Here is a 21813-nt window from a genome sequence, read left to right as displayed (position 1 = left end):
CCAGTGTGAGGCAAAAACAAAGTTTATAAAGTGATGTAGCATGGAGAAATATGCTGTAAAGTGTCTCCATTATCATCGTAAGGGTTCAGGGAAACTGATGTTGTGCTGAAGCACACACAAAAATTTTTTTGAACGTAAAATCCGATCTGAGGAGTAAAATTCGTTTTGCTCTATTTCAATTTCATACAAGTAAACTATCAAAATTTTACTGACCAATACATTTCATTTTATATTAGTGACATGTCCTGCTGCAAAAGAAGGGAACTGGCAGAAAAATACTCCAATTGGAGAACAAAAAATGCGAATATGTTCCTGTGTGTTTAAAAGACTCTGACTGAAAAGTAAGTACCAACTGCCTCATTCTCCCTTCCTCAGAACCTTTAAAAGCTTTACCAAATATTTTGGCATTTGAGCATATTTGCATTTTTTATGGTGAGAGAGAAGGAGAGTGTGTGAGTGGGAAAAGGACGGAAAAGTAACAGATACTGGAAGATAGTGGACAGTGGTTGTGGTATAGAAAGAGTGTAGGAGACAATGGCAGTGTGAGAGAAAGAGAGGAACACATTGGCAGTGGAACATAGTTGACAGTGACAGAACAGTGCTAGGGAAAGAGTGAAGGAGACAGTGCCAGTAGGAGAGGAATAAAGAGAAGGAGAAAGTTGAAGTTGGTGAGAGCCAGTGATAATGAGAGACAGAGTGCATGACAATGACAATGAGGAACAGAGAGAGAGAGAGAGAGAGAGAGAGAGAGAGAGAGAGAGAGAGAGAGAGAGTGACAGTGTGAAGAGACAGCAGCAGTGAGAAGGAAGGAATGAAATATTAGCAGTAAGAGGAAGCAAATGGCAGGCAGTGGCAGTGAGGGGAGACTGTAGTAGTAGTGTGGAGTGAAGGAGACTGCAGCTGTGACATTGGAGACAATGACAGAGAGACACAAAAAGATAAAGACTGGGCTGAATGAGTGAGTGAGAATGGGCAAGTGGAGGCAGATGGATATGAGCGACTTACAGCAATGGACTAATGGCTGTGAGCGAGTTACAGTTAGGGGAGCCTGTGGGTGTTAGAGGTGAGTTGCATCTTATAAAGAGTGTGAACATGATCACACGTGAAAATATTTGGGAAAATTTTTATAGGTGCTGAGGAATGCAGAATGAGGCAGGTGGTACCCCATTTTTCAGTCAGAACCTTGTAAATAAACAGGAAGAAATTCACATTTTTTTGCTCTCCGACAGGAGTGTTTTTCCACTAGAAAACTGCCTGTCTTCTCAGGTAATATGTAGGGCCAATACTACCTTTCATGTTCATGCAGTTTGAATGCATGGTATCTGGTTTTGCTGTGCTGGCAAAGAATGCAGGCACATGATCATTTCCTGCAGTTGCCTTAATTCATGACCAGACTATGTGTTCCAAAATCAGTTCATGCCATGGCACACCACTGGATGCAGATTGTGTAAAATGTCAAAGATCGTTTTCCTGGGATTAAGGGTAGTGATCCATCCTGTGATGTGCTACACAATAAATGTATGATAGAGTTGAGTATATTAATGTTGGGAACCACAAGCTCATCTTGGGATTGTTTGTTTTGCTCTTGTGCTGCAGCTAAATCACTGAAATCAGTGAGAGTGCCACAGGCATTAATCTGAGTCATAGTCTGCCACTATGTTTTCTCCCTCGGTCATATGTCTGATGTCTGTTTAAAGTTGAGCAATGAACTGACGTGGCAGTGGAAATGTCCCTCCCAAGAACGTAGATGGCATGAAACAATGGGCTGTGATTCATGGAAAGTGCGAGGAGTAGGTCTTTGATGTGTCCACTGAAGTATTTCACTACCTCTTAAAGTGCTAGTAATTCGTGGCTGCATGCTGACCTCAAGTGCTGGGATCCTTTTTAACTTGGAGGAGAAAAAATGTAGTGGCTGCTGGATACTATTCACTGTTGTAAAACTGTGGTGATGGGTGTCACTAGTGTCAGCAGTGATACAGAGGCAGGACATGCCAAAAGAGTCAGCTGACCTCACTGCTTTCAGTAACTACTTTTTGATACATTCATAAACTTGTAAAATACCTTCCAACTATGGAACACTTCATTTTTCCTTATTGTTTGTATTGGAAAGGGCATTGGTGAGATGTGCTTGGATAGCTGCTGCCTGTGGAATGTGATGCCAGGAAATCGATCAAGCCCAAAGGTATACGAAGTTTCTTGTAAGTTCAGGGCCTAGGTTTTATCTGAATCTATTCAGTCCTTTCCTTCACTAGTCTGATCCTCTCTGATGAAATCAAGTGACCTACAAATGTTACTTCTTGTTGTCATAAGTGGCATTTTTTTATGTTCATCATTATGCCTAACTATTCCAGGATGTTAAAAACTAGTTTAAGGAGATTTCATGCTCATGTGGTGAAGAAGAAAAAATTAATTACTGTCCAGGTATCGAAAGTAAAATGGGAGTTTGTGCAATGGAGAGTGATGAATCTGTGCTACATTTGTGCCACATTTTTCAGTCTGAATCAAAAAAATCAAATAATCTGAAGGCGATAATAATAGCAGTTTTAGGAAAGTCCTCTGTTGCCATCAACATTGGCAAGTATGCCTTCTCACAGTCTAAGACACGGTAAATGGAAGCATCTGATAATTAATGGGAAGAGTTCTTGGGTGTTGGGTACAGGATATTAATCAGGGATGCGTCTGGCATTGAGTGAACTATGATCCCCACACATATGAAATATGTCATTCTTTTTTGAAGCCAAATAGATTGGTAAAGCTGAAGAGCTGTCTGAGGGCAATTCATCTACAGCCACTTTAAGCATGTTACACTTAATGCCATGGTTGTTTAGGTGTGTGATGCACCAAATGCACATATGGGAGAGTAATTGTCAACAATTGTCCAGTCACAAATTGCAGTGTCACTAACCTGTATGTGATTCATAGATGCAGAAAGGAGGTGGCTGCAGTAGGAAGGTGGAGAAGTCTGCCATGATTCTAACAGCTTTATGCAGTGTTGAAAGGTGTTCATAGCATATATTTGGAAGCAGTACATCTTCACATTCTTAGAAGTGACTACTGAATCCAAATTAAGTAAATCCTGGGTCAGTAACTTGTTGAGGTGGTCACATTCATTATTATCCCAAGTGTTCGGGATGAAGTTATGCACACTGATTTTTTTGGTCCTCCATGTTATGTTAAATGTCTGTGAGTTTAAAGTCCTGTGAAAGCAGGCTATCCATATTGGTGGAAGATGGAGGTAACAATGATAGGAGCTGAGGCTTAGCATCTACTACCTGAGTGAGTGATGAATGTAATTGCTGAAGCACCTACACTGGTGTCTGAAGTGCATTAGTGAGCCTGAATTGAAGGTCTCCTGATTGTGCCCAAGATGCAAACATTAGACATTTAACAAAAGAGTGCTGGACTTGGATGAAAGTGGTGAAGAAAATCTACTGCTAACAGTGTTTGTTCTTGTCTACCTGTAGGAAGGTCCACTTGAAAGTCAGTCCATTGTCAAAATTAATGTTATGTGTGGCAGTACCATATGTTATAATGATCAATCCATTCACCAGCCTGAGGTGGCATAAAATATTACTGTCAGTTGAAGAGTAGTGGGGACCAGGATAGTACTGAGTTCAGAGGCAGAGTCCACCAGTAAATGCTGGTCGATATTCTGGTCACATAAATAGAGTTGGCCACTGCTGATGGCTGATAGTGGGACCTAAGTTGTTCAGTTTACACTGGTGGTTCTAAAGCATGTTTTAGTATCATGACCTCTGACATCTAGTGAAGGTTGTGGGTGTCGTTTGATCTTCACAAGAAAGAACAACTTAAGCATGATGATGCTGTGCACAATATGTTGGTCACTATCCATTCCCTGAGAGGTGGGTGGTGCCTGGCAGCTTGTTGTCAGCTGGGTGCAGTGTACTTCAGCCGCTGGGGAGTGATGACTAGTATTGGCAGCATTGGACATTTTGGATGTACGCAGTGTTGTTCAGGTAGTACCTGCTGCAGGAAAGATTGAGATGGCTGTTGCTGCTCTCTGCATGGCGTGCTGACAGGCTCAGAAGTGATAAGGTCCATTTGTTAATCGTCATCTACATTGGTACACAAGGTGTCTGTTGAGTGTAAGTACTGTTGGTGGATGCTGGGTATTGAGTGCAGCCATCTTGCAACTTGAAAACACAATCTACTAACCATAACTTAACCTCCTGTGGGAGTCCTTTGTTGCACATGAAAAATGTTTTAATTTCATGAGGCAGTTTGCTTGTCCATATTTCCCACGGTGTAAGGTTAGGCATTAATATAGGCTCCACCAATATTTGTAAGTGGTGTCAAAGCTGTGAAAGCACACTACCTTTCAGCTATTCAGAGTACATAGCCTGTTGGATTTGTTGTTTGGTTGATTTGCCAAGTCTGTGAAGCCGTGAACTTTCTATCAGTCTCATTTTTTAAGCTAGGTCAGATCTACTTAATTTTTTCTTTTTCTTTTTTTAGTCATTTCTTCTGAGTGGTTGAATGAAGCCTGCTACAAATTACTCTCCCATGCCAGAGTAGCACTCGCACTGAACATCTTAAGTTATTTGTTCAATATATTCCAATCTCTGTCTTCCACTACAGTTTTTATCCTCTATCGCTTGCTCAAGTCTTTTTTAATAACTTGACGCATGTCCCAGCATTCTGTTCCTCCTCCTTGTCAGTTTTCCACTTGTTTCTCTCCTTGCTGATTCTGTGGAGAAGCACATTATTTCTTACCATTCCACCCAATTTTCAACATCTTTCCATGGCACCATATCTCAAAAGCTTCAATTCTCTCCTTTTCCATTTTCCAACAGCCCACAATTCACAATAACAATTACATCATTCATAATACTTGTATGCGCACATGAGTATTGAATTGTACACACAGGATGATAAAGCAAACAGAAAACAAAGATAGTCCACCACCTCACAGATGGTTATAACAAAGATGAAATAATGTACCAGATTACCAACACAAAACACTACTACTTTATCCAATGACATTTTCTACTTACATGTAAGATTCATGTGTTGCTCCCTAGCAAGTGGTTTTAGTTACTACATCAGCAGATATTTTCTTTGTCTGCAAGTACTTAACAACAATGTCACTTCTCTTCACACATTATCTAATAAATAACACAAATATGTTTCAGCTTAGAATGCTAAATAGGTTTTAGTTACAGTTTAACAGAACTATAGTTGTCATGAAAAATGATTCCAGGTTTTGATGCTTATTATTTAAAAATTCTCCTAACAGTTGTCTCAAATACAATACGACTTTGGCTGCAGAATTTAATGCTGCACATTCACCTTCAGTAGTCAATGTGGCAACATCATTCAGTTTCTTACTCTCCTAAGAAATTATATTTTTCCCCAACAGAAAAGCATCCCATAAGCACCAACCAAGTAGTTAAATAATCTACAAAATTTAGGTCAACAAAACCAGTTACATACAGATCTTTAAAATTCCCACAGTTAAACCCAACACCATAGTACCTAGTACCCTTGACCTAACAGATAGTGTCGGAAGTTCCATGCGGCTTTTCGCAAATGATGCTGTAGTATACAGAGAAGTTGCAGCATTAGAAAATTGTAGCGAAATGCAGGAAGATCTGCAGCGGATAGGCACTTGGTGCAGGGAGTGGCAACTGACCCTTGACATAGACAAATGTAATGTATTGCGAATACATAGAAAGAAGGATCCTTTATTGTATGATTACATGATAGCGGAACAAACACTGGTAGCAGTTACTTCTGTAAAATATCTGGGAGTATGCGTGCGGAACGATTTGAAGTGGAATGATCATATAAAATTAATTGTTGGTAAGGCGGGTACCAGGTTGAGATTCATTGGGAGAGTGCTTAGAAAATGTAGTCCATCAACAAAGGAGGTGGCTTACAAAACACTCGGTCGACCTATACTTGAGTATTGCTCATCAGTGTGGGATCCATACCAGATCGGTCTGACGGAGGAGATAGAGAAGATCCAAAGAAGAGCGGCGCATTTCGTCACAGGTTTATTTGGTAACTGTGATAGCGTTACGGAGATGTTTAATAAACTCAAGTGGCAGACTCTGCAAGAGAGGCGCTCTGCATCGCGGTGTAGCTTGCTCGCCAGGTTTCGAGAGGGTGCGTTTCTGGATGAGGTATCGAATATATTGCTTCCCCCTACTTATACCTCCCGAGGATATCACGAATGTAAAATTAGAGAGATTAGAGCGCGCACGGAGGCTTTCAGACAGTGGTTCTTCCTGCGAACCATACGTGACTGGAACAGGAAAGGGAGGTAATGACAGTGGCACGTAAAGTGCCCTCCGCCACACACCGTTGGGTGGCTTGCGGAGTATAAATGTAGATGTAGATGTAGATGTAGACCCTTGAATTAATGAAGGCTCTTTTTGCTGCCCTCCAACACACACTAATAAACTTAGAATTATACTGGCTTAAATTCTTGTTGCATAAGACATGTCAGGTATTGTATTAGTACTGATACACCGCAAACATCCTACAAGTTCCAGATATGGCACTTGAACCTTTTCACCCTGCACATCCCAAAGCTTTATTGCATCCTCCACTGATGTTCATTCATAAGTACAATCAATGCAGTCAAGCACATCTACAGTATAACCCTTCTGGTCAAATTTTAAATTACCTTCTTCCCAGTTTCTCGCTATACACATACCTATGCAGGGCTTTCCTTCTCCTAGATCTTTAATTTCAAACTCATCAGATAACCCCTTGTACAACTTGTCTTTGATCAGACTGTTATTACGAAATACATAAAAATCATCAACATACAAAGCAATGATTGGAAAACTGTTGTCTGAACTTTTGGGTTTGTATACCAAGGCTGACCTTCTGACTCACTGGTCACCTTCTGGAGTGTCAGGGTCCATTGGCAGAATGTCCACCTCAGTGATGTAATCTGGGTCTTGGTCAATGTCTGCACTGTCACTTCCTGCACCTCCTATTTTCCACTACTTCCCATGCCTTGCCCTGTTCAGCATGGAGTTCACTCAGCCAGAACACACAGTAATCTTCACTTACAGCTGGCGCCTTGGTACAAAATCTTGAAGCCATATCTTTCTTGAAGAACATGTGACAGTGCTCCAGAATCAATGAACCACTCATTCTCACTGAAATCTGACTAACTTAGTACACTAAATAATGACTTATATGTTCCCTTAGGATACTTCTATATTTTTGTCTCTGGGGATAGTCAGAATGAGGTGACCATACTTCTAGCAATTGAAACATTTCATTTTCTGATGGGCTTTATAAAAATGCTTCTGTGATTTCTTAAAATGATTTGTGAATAAAGCAGAATCAGCACCACCTTTGTTCAACTTCAGGTACTCTTCCACTATTCCATTTAGAAATTTTTCCTTGATGTTTTCTGATGTGAAATTTTAATCCATGGTACTGGATTATATACCCATCCAGTAGGCAGACAAACTTTCGGTAAACCTCTCAGCATAATGAGTGCAATTAGTCATTGGCTGGTTTGGCCATGGTCTGATGTCTGTTGGTTATAGCCAGAATACGAGTCACACAATTATGAACACATCCCTAAAATCTAAATAATGTGGTGTCCAACAGAGCATTCCAGAGATCCATTCACCAAGTTTTATTCCAACCAACAAGCAGGTTTTCCAGGGTATTTCAAGCTTTCTGTGACTTTGTTGTGTTTTCCATCATTTGATGACTACAAACAATAAGAAATATAAATATAAATGTGCATTACCTGCATTTCCAAACGGAAATGGCCCACACATCTGCATCCTTCTCTGTATTAGTAAGGGTACTTGTATCTGTCGCATAACCCCATGTTTTTTTCCAAATTTCCATTTGTAATCATTTTTTTTCCCTTTAGTTTGGCTGTAACTACAGCAGTAGCTTTTATCAGACTTAAATCTGAAGACAATATAACAGATTTAAAAAAGCCCATAACCTATTAGAGAACATTTTGGTGTTCACAAACATGTTGGTATGGATAGGTAACAGTTACATCATTTATAAAACTTGTATGCACATATTAAAATTACATCATATACCCAGGAAGACAAAGGAACAACAAAAAGATAGTTCATCACCTCATCAATAGTAACAGCAAAAGCTGAAATATGGTGCTATATTACTAACATAACAACACTTCTACACAATGCTGTCCACCTACTTAACTGGGCGGTAACGTGCTTGCTCCCATGCACTGGGCCCAGGTTCGATTCCCAGCTGGGACTGGGTGTTGTGTTGTCCTCATCATTAGTCGCAAGTTGCCCAATGTGGCGCCAACTGAAATAAGATTTGCACTTGGTGGCCGAACCTGAATGGGCCTCCCGGCCAACAATGCCATATGATCATTTCATTTCATTTATATACAATGCTGTGCTCTGGATGCACATTCTCAGAAATTTCTTCCTCAAATTCAGACCTATGTTTGATTCTAATGGGCCTCTTTTGGCCAGGAACGCTCTTTGTGCTTTGCCTGCTCTAGGGTAATTTTTATGTACTCCTTGGTTTGTATGTAATGTGTTATTTTGCTTTCAAGGCAACACAATTTGCCTGCTTTATGGTCCCCAGTTTTGCTGTTAAGCTGATCACTAATCTTCTTTCTTGGGTTTGCTCTCTGCATAATATGTGCTCATTAGAATGCTCATTACATTTAACACATCCTGCAATTGTTCCTCATTTTCACTGAGGATAAGCAAAATAATCAGAAAATCTTACCACTAATATCCTTTCACACTGAATTTTAATCTCACTCTTGAAACTTCCTTTAATTTCCATCCAGCTTCTTCAATGCATAGATTGAATAGTAGGGGCAAAAACATACATCCCTGTCCCTTTCTAATCTGAGCATTTTGTTCATGGTCTTCCATTCTCAGCTTAAACCTATGTTCCAGAGAATTTTTAAACTCTTGCATCATTTTACATGTCGAAGACTTTATCTGTGTCAACAAATACTGGGAATGTGTCTTGATTTTTCTTATGTCTTGCTTCCATTACTAAGCACATTGTCAGAGCTACCTTTCTGGGGCCTTTAACTTTTGTAAAGCCAAACTAATCATCTAAAAGATCCTCAATTTTCCTTTCCATCCTTCTGTGTAATATTCTTATGAGCATCTTGGATGCATTAGCTGTTAAGCTGATTGTGAAATAGTTCTCACTTACCATTTTCGGGATTTTGTAGATAATGATTTCAAAAAGTTTGATCACATGTCTCAGAGATTCTACAAACTAATGTGAATAGTCATTTAGTTGCCACTAACCCCAATAATTTTAGAAATTCTGAAGGAATGGCATCTATGCTTTCCACCTTATTTGACTGCAAGTCTTCCAAAGCTCTTTTAAACTCTCACTCTACAATACTGGATCAGCTGCATCTTCCCTATCGACTACTATTTCACCTACAATGTCATTAGACAGTTCGTCATCCTTGTAGAGGCCTTCAATGTACTATTTCCACCTAAGCACTCTCTCCTCTGCATTTAATAGGGGAATTTCTCTTGCAGTTTTAATGTTAACACATTTGATTCTGATTTCCCTGAAAGTTGTTTTGACTCTTCCATATGATGCATCAGTTTTTTCTATAACAATTTTTGTTTCCATTTTTCTTGCAGGCATTTTGACTTGTTTCATGCAATTTCAGTTTACTTCATTCCTAAGTGACTTAGCTTTCTGTGTTCCTGCCTTTCCCATGACATGTTTGTACTGCCTTCTGTCATCAAAACACTGAAGTATTTTTTATGTTGCTCGTTGCTCAAAGTTCCTTCAGAGTTATCTAACTCGATCTTTATTTATCTATCTAGCTTCTGTGACTGCTGGTTTTAGAGAAGTCCATTCCTCTTCAATTGAACTGATTATTGTGATGTGGCAACACACTACTGTTGTAACCACGACCATTCAGGTGATGAGGTTGCTGAGAATGAAGCACGGCGGGACCAAATGGGAGTGGCCCGCGAACAAACGAACAGGAAAGGACGGACATGAACAATGATGGACGACCGAGCAAGACCTTACGAACAACAACATGCAAGAAGCAATGGGGTCACAAGTGACAACCTCATGAATCCACAACATCCACTCGTACATGGAAACAAAGTAATGTAAACACGCTGTCTGTATGTGAGATGTTGATAGACTCATGCGAATATCAGACTGCCTCACTGAGTGGGAGGGAGGCACTTAAATACAGGATAGGATACATCACTATTGGCTGCTGTGACCACGTGCTCCACCGTGGTGCCCTCACATTAACCAGGAACGCGTGCAGCCACAGCTTACAGTGCAATGGCTGCAGAGACCTCTAGTTGTAATAGAGGTCCATGCCATTTGGCACAGATTCGTAAACTGTGGCGCTCGGTACCAGAACTACCACATGTTTGTGGACACCACCCATCTGCTCTATCAGACAACTTCAGGCTGTAGCAGACGACGTGTCACCTGCCAAAGAAAAACCACACACAATCTGTGTTCATCAAAGGACAAGAGTTTTCTCTGTCATGCACCTCTTTGCTACAGAATATTGGGTTTCCCCCTAAAGAATATTACAGGAAGCATCCCCAGTTCCAGGCACTTCCTGCACAGACGCTGAATTGTCCACATGACGAGTGCAGTGATTTAATGTTCCTTTGGTGTCAAGTTTATGTTCAAGTTATTTGTATTTTGTATTTGCTTTAGTCACAGATTCCTCACACATGGATGGTGGGCACCCCTTGTGTGTACTCTAAACACCATCATGCGTGGTGGGCATCACCTGACGGATGTGATTGAGAGACATTTTTACTGTACCCATTAACCTTCTGATAAAGGAACTGTTTAGTATGCAGACATCTTTTGTTACATTACTCCCATGCTTTACCATCCGTTTTACCCTCCATGCATAGCAAACCCACAGTATCCACCTGTTGTGTTCACACTAGTGAGCACAGCTGAATCCATGCCCCCAAGTCATGCTCCACACCATGTGCATTCGCACTGAGAAACTGCCAATGTATTGCTGCCCCATCACCTGGCTAATGCTTGCCACACTGGGCCACCTGTGTAGCGCAGTGTACTACACTGCTGTTCCAGCACTAACACTAATGCATGGGTGACACCGTGCAGGTTGCAGTGGACAGACACATGACCAAATTCGCAAGTAGTAGCATTTCAGGAATAATCATAGGCTCGGCAAGTGCGTGGAGGTGCTGGAGGAGTTGCGAGGTCCACATATTGACACATTCATCCAATGAAAATAGTACGCTTGTGCACTGCATTTCTCATGTAGCCACCCATGCCATCAGCTAGTCTTTTGGGGCATGGAATCTGGCAGACTATGGCAGGCATGCAACAATGTTTCAAGATGAGTCTGATCCTGACTTACTGCTACATTCGAGTATCCAGCAACCACAACCCCCGCTCACCCCACCCTCTGATGTACAAATGCATATAGCTGGGTTTCACACTTTCCTTCACCACTGTGTGCAGCTCGCAGAGCCCATCACTGCCCCGGGGCACATCCCTCCTCCCATCTACCCCCCAGCTGACCTGTGCCACGATCCATGTGCTGCCTTTCATCACCCGCAACCCTCTGGCTGTGGGTTCTTTCTGCGGAGGCAATATTTGCAAGCTCTTTGATTAGTGTTCACACTAAAAGTTGTGCAGCTGGAGCCTTTAATCACCATGGAGGCATGTGACATCATTGCATGCCTGCCACAGTCTGGCAGATTCCATGCCCCAAAAGACTAGCTGATGGCATGGGTGGCTACATGAGAAATGCAGTACACATGCATACTATTTTCATTGGATGAATATGTCAACAAGTGGACCTCACAACTCCTCCAGCACCTCCACACACTTGCCGAGCCTATGATTATTCCTGAAATGCTACTACTTGCGAATTGAGTCATGTGTCTGTCCACTGCAACCTGCACGGTGTCACCCATGCACTATTATATGAACACTGATGTGGCAGCCACCATGGTGGACAGGGTCTTGGTGTCCCATCACCCCCACACCATCGCTGTGCAGCATCGCGATGACCCTTTGCACAGTCAACCACACATTCAGTATGTACAAGCACAGACACTCTCCACATCCTACAAACCCTCCACAGACATAGAGTAGCTCTCATCCAGATGATTGGCAAGATGAATTAGCAGTAGTAGGAGTAGTAGTAGCAGTAGTACCTTCACCCTGGATTGTGTGCAGCCCCCATCCCTTGCTGTACCTGTTCGCATCCTGTGATGCCTACCACCACCATGTGCATGTCTGCACATGTTCAAAACCTCCCTCCCCCCCCCCCCCCCCCTCCAAATTAGTTGCAGCTGGGCCATCCAGTGTGTCGGTATCACGAGCGTTTTAGCAATGACACCACAAACTGCCAGGCACAGTGTACAGTGTACAGTGTACATTGGTGGCACCTGGCTGGATGTGCACATGGCTGCTACTTTATTTCTCAGTAATTGTTCATGCACTATCATTGGAACCCATCCTCCCCAGCAGCCTACCTGTTGACACCAGCTCCAGTCTCTTGGTCTATCCCTGTGAACTGTTACTTTCCTCTGGCCCCCATCTCCTTCTCTCTGTGGTGAATGGCTCCATAATCACAAACTACAGGTCCCACACCCAGTACATCAATATTGGCCTCAGCATAGACTTCACATGGGCCTTCATTGTGGCTGACATTATGGACCCTATCCCTGGCACTGGCTTCATCGCACAGTATGGCCTCTTCCTCGGCCAAGTGAATCATCATTTGTTGATGGCATGTCTCACTGTACCATTCCTTGTAGATCCTATCCTGCAACCCATTTTGTCATCAAGTTATTGTCATATTCTTCACTGAATTTCCTCTCCTCATCCCCGTCATTCTTCCAGCACTGCCCACAACCACCCCTCTGGGAAGTATATCACAATACATTGCACCACTGCATCACAATGACACTGAGCCCCTAGTTTTCTGTCACCCATGCTGCCTTCAGCTGGAGCATAGAGCCGCACAGACTGATATTCAAGCTGTGATCACGGCTGGTATGCTCAACCACTCAAAGAGCTAATGGGCTTCTGCTCTACACCTCGTCCCAAAACAAAGATGTCATTTGGTGCCTGTGTGGTGACTTTCAGGCCCTCAATGCCAGGATAGTTCCCTACTGCTAACCAGTGCCCCTCTTCCACATTTACAGAACAGATCTGTCCAGTGCAACCATCATCTGCAAAGTAGACTGTGTTCTGGAGGACATGGAGAAGATGGCAATAGACATCCCTTTTGGTCTTTTCCAAAGCATATTTATGTCTTTTGGCCTCCAGAACACCACCCAGACTGGGCAGTGCTTTCTCAACAATGACCTATGCGGCTCCTCGGGTTGCTCTGCCGACCTGGATAATGTCCTCATCTACTCACATGATCTCATGGAGCACTGCTGGCAACTCTAGGAGGTATTTTCACACCTCCAAGATGTGACAGCTACAATCAACAAGGAGAGGTGCACTTTTGGTGTTCCAGAGATGGACATCCTCAGACACAAGATATCACCCATGGGTTCCTGCCTGCTCAACAAGAACGTCTGAGCCAATGTTGAATTCCTGTACCTCACAACTTTCAGACAACTCTGCAGGTTCCTTGGGATGGAAATTTTTTCTGGCACCACTTGAAGAATGCTACAAATGTGCAAGCATGACTCAATGCTGTGACTACAAAGGAGGTAGCAGGCCCATGCCCTGGACGGTACAACTGACAGAGAATTTTGAACAAACACAACATGACCTTTCGCATGCTGCCCTCCAGACCCTTCATTGCCTGATCACACCACTCATGATCGCTACTGGTGCCAGCGAATCTGCCTTGGGTGCCATCAGTAAACAATGTATTGAACATTTCTGGCAGTGGCTGGCATTCTTTTCCATGAAACTCTCTCTGCTGTAGTGGCACTAGGCTACACATGACTGCATGCTCCTGACTGTATATGAGGCAGTGAAGTTTTCCTACCCCTTAGTAGGAGGAGGCCACTTCACAGTCTTCACTGACCACTGCCTCTATGAGATTTTGTCAAAAGGAAGGCACACAGATTTCTCTTAGGCAGTTCCATCAACAGGAATACATGGCACAGTTCACAACTGACACGTGGCATGTGGCAGGCCTCAAGAATATTGTTGCACGTGTTTCAGACACCCAGCTGACTTTGCATAGTGCATGTGCCTCTACTTCGCCCCCCCCCCCCCCCCCCTTGCACTTCTGCAAAGAGGCATTCAAATTCCTCCATGACCTGTCCCAACACGGCGTCCATCATGCAGGAGCATTTTGTCTGTCCTGGTATCCAGCTAGGTTGCACCGAATGGGCTTGCATCTGCCTCCCGACTCCTTTGCTGACCCTCTCCCTGAATTTCCACCCCTAACCAGCCTCCCCCGCCCCCGGGAGGTGCACACCCCTATTCTTTCCCCCAAAGAACCATTGTTTCCCTTTGCCCATATTGACCTTGTGGGCCCCTTCCATCATCAAAAGGCCATTGGTACATCCTCACCATCATTGACAGATTCACTCAGTGGCTGGAAGCCATGCCATTGGCCGACAACATGGCAGAAACAGTGACCAAGGCTATCATGGACACCAGGGTCTTGTGTATTGGGTACCCCCACCATGTGACAATGGGCGATGGATGACAGTTCACATCTTGCCTGTTTAAAATGCTCACCAATACTTGAGACATGCCCAACCATTTTACGACTAGTTACCACCCTGCTGCAAATAGCATGGTGGAGATATTCCACAGGACACCAAAAGCTGCCATTGCCTGTCAATCCATAACATGGTCTGTAGCTATGCTGCTAGTTCTCCTAGACTTCCTGCTGGCCCACAAAACCAACTTGGGTGCATCCACCACCAAAGCTGTTTACCTGCTTGCCATCCCAGGTGACTTAATCAAGCTGCAGAGCTGCCAGCTACCACCTGCACCCTGACCTTTGCATAGCAGCTGTACAACTGCACTGCTGGCCTGCACCTGGTGCATCCAAAATGCCACAGTGAGCACAGCTGACCTGCACCTAGTGCACCCGAAATGCCACAGTGAGCACAAATCCTTCATGCAATGGGACCTCCGAACCTGCATGCATGTCATGCTCTTGGTGGATGCCTGCAAGCCAGCCAGCCCTCCACATGCAGTACTCAGGCTAGTGTTCAAGCATGGGGAGAAGACCTTTTCTGTACATCTCCACAGCACTGCCTGCACTTTATCCATCGAACGACTGAAACTGGCACATATGGTCAGTCTTACTAACCATTGCACACCACTGATCACCACTGATCATCAAAATTAAGGTGCCATCAAGGAGCAAAAGCAATATCCTAGATGATGATGCTGACCCGGCAGGCAGCACTTGGAACCTGAGAGAGGAGACTGCACATTGTTTACTCCACCACCTGCCCAACAGAGCTGCCCACGACATCCACCACCTCCCCCCCCCCCCCCTCCCCCACACCAAGCCCTTCCATTGATACCCCCTGTACCCTGCCTGAGTCACGAGGCAAAATACTTTCAGCACTGCAGCACCTGTCACCAACCGGGAGGTATCAGCACATGCCTCCGCCACAATGTTTGACCTGGTCAACCAACATGAGGCAGCAGCAGGCACCTATGACACTGGCACAGGACTGCATGTGTTATGCCACCAAGTGGGGCACACTGTGCAACACTCAGCTTGTGTGACCTGTCCAAGTACTAGCAAGCTGCTGTACCCTTCGACAAGCCGTGCCCCCGCAGCTCAGCCTGACTATGCCTGTTGATCACGGTACGCCGCCGCCCCCTGTCCTGGATGGCAGTATGGTAGGGTGTTACCCCCTTGCTGAGCTTATGATATGATGCCACAGAGTCTGTTGCATATCACCTGTGATAGTACATACTATGGGGATCCTTATATGAACTGTTTGGTACCAAGCCTTTATTTATTATATGATGCACATTACACACAGTATAGCAAATGTTAAAACACAACTTTTGGTGCTCTGTATTATATCAAGTAGCCCTGTACACAAGATATATATATAATGTAACACACCCATTTAGTCAACTACACTCGTTTAAATATAATTAACAGGGATCATTAATTAATGGAAAGGTATCTTATTGTAATCAATTTTACAAAATTTAGAGAAAAACTAATAATTTCAGTTGTTTAACTATCAGGTAACAATCACACAGAAATGGCAGTGTTAAAATCAATTCAGTCATGAAATGGCAAATTAATTGTCAAAATTTGATTATTTCTTACACCCTGAAATTGGACAGATTTCTGGCTAACTGATGCATTGAAAGTTTCATTCACTCTAAAGAGATTATGTTTCTATAAAAATCTCAAATCAGATTCATTGTAATTAATTCTGTAACTACTAGTTTTAAAATTTCTGTCATAAACAGATTACTAATTAGATCATTGGGTCAAAACAAGATTTTCACAGTTGCCTCTCACATCACGCGCTGCTGCTCGTAGTCTGGCTTCAGCTGCCACAGACTGTGTTCATATGTGTGTGTGTGTGGGGGGGGGGGGGGGTCTGTTTTGTTGGCCAAAAGCTCGTTTTGTTGTGCCTCTCTGTGACTCGACACCTCTGCTATATGTTGAGTGGGAACCATCCTTTTTGTAGTATCAAGATTATTATGTAAAATTTGAACCTCAAAATCTATTTCTGCATTATCTAAAGTAGTTCAAAATATGTTAACATCAAAATTCCTGTTGTAATTAACAATATATTAATCTTTTGTATCAACTAATGTTAGTCACATTTCTCAAGAAGAATTTTGATACTAAATTTGAAAAGCAATTTTTGAAATCACATTTATTATAATCAGTCATTTATTATCTTCAAAATTGTAACTGTAGTTTCTTACGAAACAACCAATTTTAATTATAACTAAGTTAATGGGACTTTGTTGAACAATACTATCAAAGAACTTGTGTTGTTAAGAAACTATATAGGCAGTTGAGTGGCTGTTGTTTCCAGTTAGTTTCAGTACACGATCTGTAAAGGCAGTTCCTTTGAGCTGTGCATTATACGAATTCTCTGGAACAATATAGACATTAACAAAAAATGCAGACTTTCTGTTGGTGTAAATCATTTAATATCATCAGCTTTTCTCATTGACTCCTGGAATTTCTACAGTAAACCAATTAATATTATACACTCCAATTAAAATTGAACTGATGGAGAAAAGTCATCGAAACCAACACAGTAAGTACACACTCCAACCATTTCATTGATCTTAGCACAGACTCGTAATCAATGAGTATGCTAATTGAATGTTTTTAGCTAGAACTTGGTAAAGAGAGTGTGCTAGACAAGCCAATTCTCTACCTCGCCACTTGCCACTTGCCACCCATGGCAGTCCACCGATCGAACCAGGAACAGCAACTGCGTCCTGCAACCTATCCTTCTTGAAGGGGTGATGGAGGGGTGGGGGGAAGGGAGAGGACTAAAACTATATGAAATATTGTAATTGAAGCTATTATCCCTGCAGATCCAGGAGCTGAGAGTTCTCTCTCATAGCTCGTATACCAATGATCCCAGCCAACTTACCCACTCATTTATGTGACTTCAAGTCCAAACCAAGGTTTTGTTTCCATTAACAATAAGAAAAGGCTCAAGGTCAGAAAGAGGGGAGAGGTAGAAGAGAAGATGGACAGAGGTGGGAGATGGACAGTGAGAGAGAAGGGTAGGAGGAGATGGACAGTGGAAGAGGGGGAGGAAGAGAGAGGTGTGAAAGAGGAGGAGGAGGAGGAGGAGGAGGAGGAGGAGTTGGACAGAGAGAGGGGGATGATGTGATAGACAAAGAGAAGGGGCCAGAATACATGAACAGAGAGTGGGGCGAGAATAAGATTAGGATGCATATCCAACTGAAATATATATGTAGCAGTTTTGAAGAATTGCCAGGTTCACTAATAATACATATTTATAAAAAAAAAGACATGCTGATAGTCCTTCCACAGATGCTTAGTGAAATGATACTCGTCAATGTGAAATAAGTCACAAAATGTGGAACTTATTTTCATTTAAGATATACATCAATCAGTTCCACTAAAAAATTTCATCAATGGATTAGGAAAGTTGGTCACCAGTAAATCCTCTCAATCTTTATTAGTAATTAAACGTTTCATAGCTGCTGGCTAGTTACTGGAAATGTATATTCCTGAATGCTGGACACCTTTCTGGACCAAAGTATTATCAAGATTATTTTTATTTCCAGTATTGGTTCCATTAACTAAACTGTTTCTTTGAAAAAGGTACTGGTATATTTAATTTATGACAAGTTTCACTCAGGAATAAGTAAATTGGAAAGCAGTAGTAAGTATTCCCAGTTCCCTGAACATAACTCTGCAGGATGTTCCTGAGTTCACACCACAAATAACTGTATTACCTGCTTCAGCATTTAAGAAACTTTAGCTTGGCTGGATGAGTTACCAACCCCCCCCCCCCCCCCTCCTTCCCTTCCCAAAAAATGATACCATGTGACACTATGGAATGAAAGTAAGTCAAGTATATTAGATTTTTCATATTGATGTGACCTACATCTGACAACTTCTGCATTGAAATAAAGATTTGTTTACTTGAAAAAGTATGAAAACCAGCCACTATTTATACAGCTTTAGTTTTGCAGAGATTTGTTTCAGGCTCCTCTCTAGTTTGCAAAAGCATGTAGTGTGTCTTATCATAAATAATGTTACATAAAAAGTGGGTGCTCACTATATAGTTCTTCAAGTAATTCAGCCAACAGCCACAGAGGCAAACCACTATTACCACAGATAAATTTAGATTTGTTTTGATGTTTTAGCAGTTCTGGGGTAATCTCCTCTTAGTTAAATTTGTTAACTGAATTTGTTACCAAGTTATAATCCCAATAATTTAAGTGTCAGCTGCTTGTAATCACATTTAGACAGATTTTAGCATCATCAATATCTACTTTCTGTGTTAGTATGTCATTTTTGCTTATCTGACATCACTTAATAGGAGATACTGCAAGATAAAGATTTTTACGAATTGGGCAGTTATAGTTCATAAGTAAAAACGATTCTCTGTAAATTGTATGGAACTCTGATTAAGGATCTCTTACTGATCTCAATCACTGTTGAAAGAAAAACATTTAATGAAAAGAAGTTAGTGGCTGATTGAGATAGATCACAATATCAAGAACAAAGCATCTTTGAAGCAACAGGTTTAAACTTAGTTATATTGTGTGTTTTTCCCAATGAAGCAAGTTTATGGATCATTTCACATGTGTGCTTTATTAAAAAAACCTGTAAGGATATAGGAATCTGAAAACTTCAGTACAGTGTTTGCACTGTGTTCTTCCTGTCCTGTTGCCTACTCTCAAGCTTACCAGTTGAGTACTCTTGCTGAATTGGTGACTGTCCCTGATTCGTTGTACTGAAGCTCAGTTGCTGCTTGTCCATTGACTGCTGTGGGCTGGTGTAAGATGGTCGGCGAGAGCGATCCTCCTCTAGATGTCGGTAAGATACGAGTGCAGACTCCTCTTCTGGAGCCTGCACACGACAGGGTACTGGCAGTGTCTGGGCCCAGCGCTCCAGTCGTGCATTGTAGTGCAGCACCACACAGTATGCGCCATACATCACCAGCATCGTGAAGGACTCGATCCTGCCAACATGTTGTGCAGTATGAGAATGTGCTCTTGAGATTCCCAATTACAGTTAAGAATGCTTGACTACTGTGCTTAATTTTATTAATTAGCATTTAGCACACTGCATATAGTAAGCACATTGCAGAATGATTAAGTTACACTAACATTTGTTGAAACTGCAATACTCAAAAAGAATGGCCTGAATGAAATCAAACTAGGACGTTTAACACAATGTACCAGCAATAAATGATTAATGATGACAGATAGGAAATACACTTATAGAATCAGCTGAGCCCTCAAAGTGGTTGAAGAAGTAAATGCCTCTCCTTGTAATCAGAAAGGTCCATGGTACAGCAAGCTCAGCTAATGAGGGACTGTCAAAATGAAAACATGGAAGTGAGTGTCAATTATGTCACTGATATCAAAGGGCACAGTATCAGCATATGGGTGAGTTTGGATGAGGGTGTAGTGACTGGCCTCCACGAAATGGGTTCCTCATGCAACATTTTGCAGTGTACACAAGCCAAGCAACATGGCATAGCGACTAAGACCTGGGCCCTAACGACTAGAATTTGATTCCCAATCTAACCATCAAAATTTTCTGTTGTCTCCCCAAACTGCACAACATGAATGCTGGGATAGTTTCTTCAAAAAGTATACGAATACCTTTCTTCCCCATTGTTGTTTACTAAATATTAAACTGTAACCTTCACTCCTACTTTCAGGCATCATGCTGTGACAATGTGATATGCAAGGAATTATTGGATATAAGAGGGTTGTATGCAGTGATGCTCAGGTATTATAGATGACATAACGTGACTGTAGTATGGGATGACCTCCACTTTATCCACAAAACAGGGGGTCATACAGTTTTTTCCAAGTATTTACTCAACACTAGAGCCCTGCACCAGATTTGAAACATCTGTCAACAATTCAGTGCTCTCAGCCCACACTGTACTGGACACATGCATTACTGTATCAGCTTCCATTGCCCAGAAGCTACAACTGTTTCTACCGGTGGCAAAACTGAGGGATAAAATGTAGTGTTTTCATAAGAATTTCTCTTCCCTCTGCACTTCAGTGATGGAGACCTATTTGCTAGGTGCTATCTGCCATCATGCATTTTTCAACAGCATAAACACTTGATTGTGACAGTTTGGGTTATCACTGGATACACCATGTGTTCATGGTTCTCACAAATTGAGGGCAACTGCAATCAATATCTCAATGCCCAAGGTAAAGACCTTCCTTCAGGCAAACTGAATGCCAGTCCAAGGTACAGACAATCTTTTGTGCAAAGCCGCTTGCCAGTTTTAAGTTACAGTCATGAGTCTGAAGAGTGGTTCAGTGCAGGTCACCATGCTGTCCATCTCAAGTCTTTTCATATCCATGTAATAACTGTTCCCTTTATAAATTTGAACCTTCTTACTGTCTTCAAGAACTAGTCTCACTCTACATTTTTACCCTCCATGTGCAACTTTTTCATAAAAAACATTCAAAGCCTGTTAAATACAAAGCTTTTTGCAGGGTTACATCAATTTTAGAAACCAAAAGATATTTCTACAGATGTGTTGTGCAAAATAAAACGTCATTTGAAAGTCATAGTAATTGGACAAAAATCAAACAATGGAAAATCCAGGCACACACTCCTGAATGAATACAAATTAATAACACATTACTGTGGCCATAATAGTAGTAAAGAAGGCATGGCTATATGCACAAAAAGTGGAATAAATCCATGGGCCTAACTGACAGCTCTTGAATGTTATAAGTCAGTAACAGACTTGGACTCATACAAGATAGTGGTTCTGACATAGTACAGACTCCAACAGACAATGTTTTGAACTTTATCACACAACTAGAGAGAGTACTGTGGAAATGTAATAAAAATAACTGGCAAGTCACCAATATGTGGTGACTGTAATAGTGACTTCATTTTTAACAGTATTGATTGAGGAGATTTTGATGCTGTTATACAACTTTGGTTTGTTCACAACAGTAACATTCACAACAATAATAAGAAACATCAAAACAGTAATTCATAAATTGTTTCTGTATCCAACTGTCTTTCTTAAAATAAATGTTAACCCCCAAAAATTTTCTTTCTGGCCACAATAATCAAATGGCATCAATAAAACATCCCTATCAACAAAATTTAGCTATGAAGGGGAAAGTATACACCCACAGATTGACTCTGTCACTTTATTCACA

General features: G+C 41.9%; 1 protein-coding gene across 1 annotated transcript in view; it reads right to left on the bottom strand.

Annotated features, from left to right (window-relative positions):
* Positions 1-21813, bottom strand: part of LOC126475214 (probable sodium/potassium/calcium exchanger CG1090) — a 114255-nt gene that overhangs the window by 57497 nt on the left and 34945 nt on the right. Inside the window, exon 3 of the mRNA XM_050102873.1 lies at positions 19345-19619. Coding sequence (XP_049958830.1) covers positions 19345-19619 — 275 coding nt within the window. The remainder of the gene's footprint in view (positions 1-19344; positions 19620-21813) is intronic.

Source organism: Schistocerca serialis, chromosome 4, assembly GCF_023864345.2.
Source record: "Schistocerca serialis cubense isolate TAMUIC-IGC-003099 chromosome 4, iqSchSeri2.2, whole genome shotgun sequence".
Taxonomy (NCBI): Eukaryota; Metazoa; Arthropoda; class Insecta; order Orthoptera; family Acrididae; genus Schistocerca; species Schistocerca serialis.
This window is presented reverse-complemented; position numbering and strand designations above follow the sequence as displayed.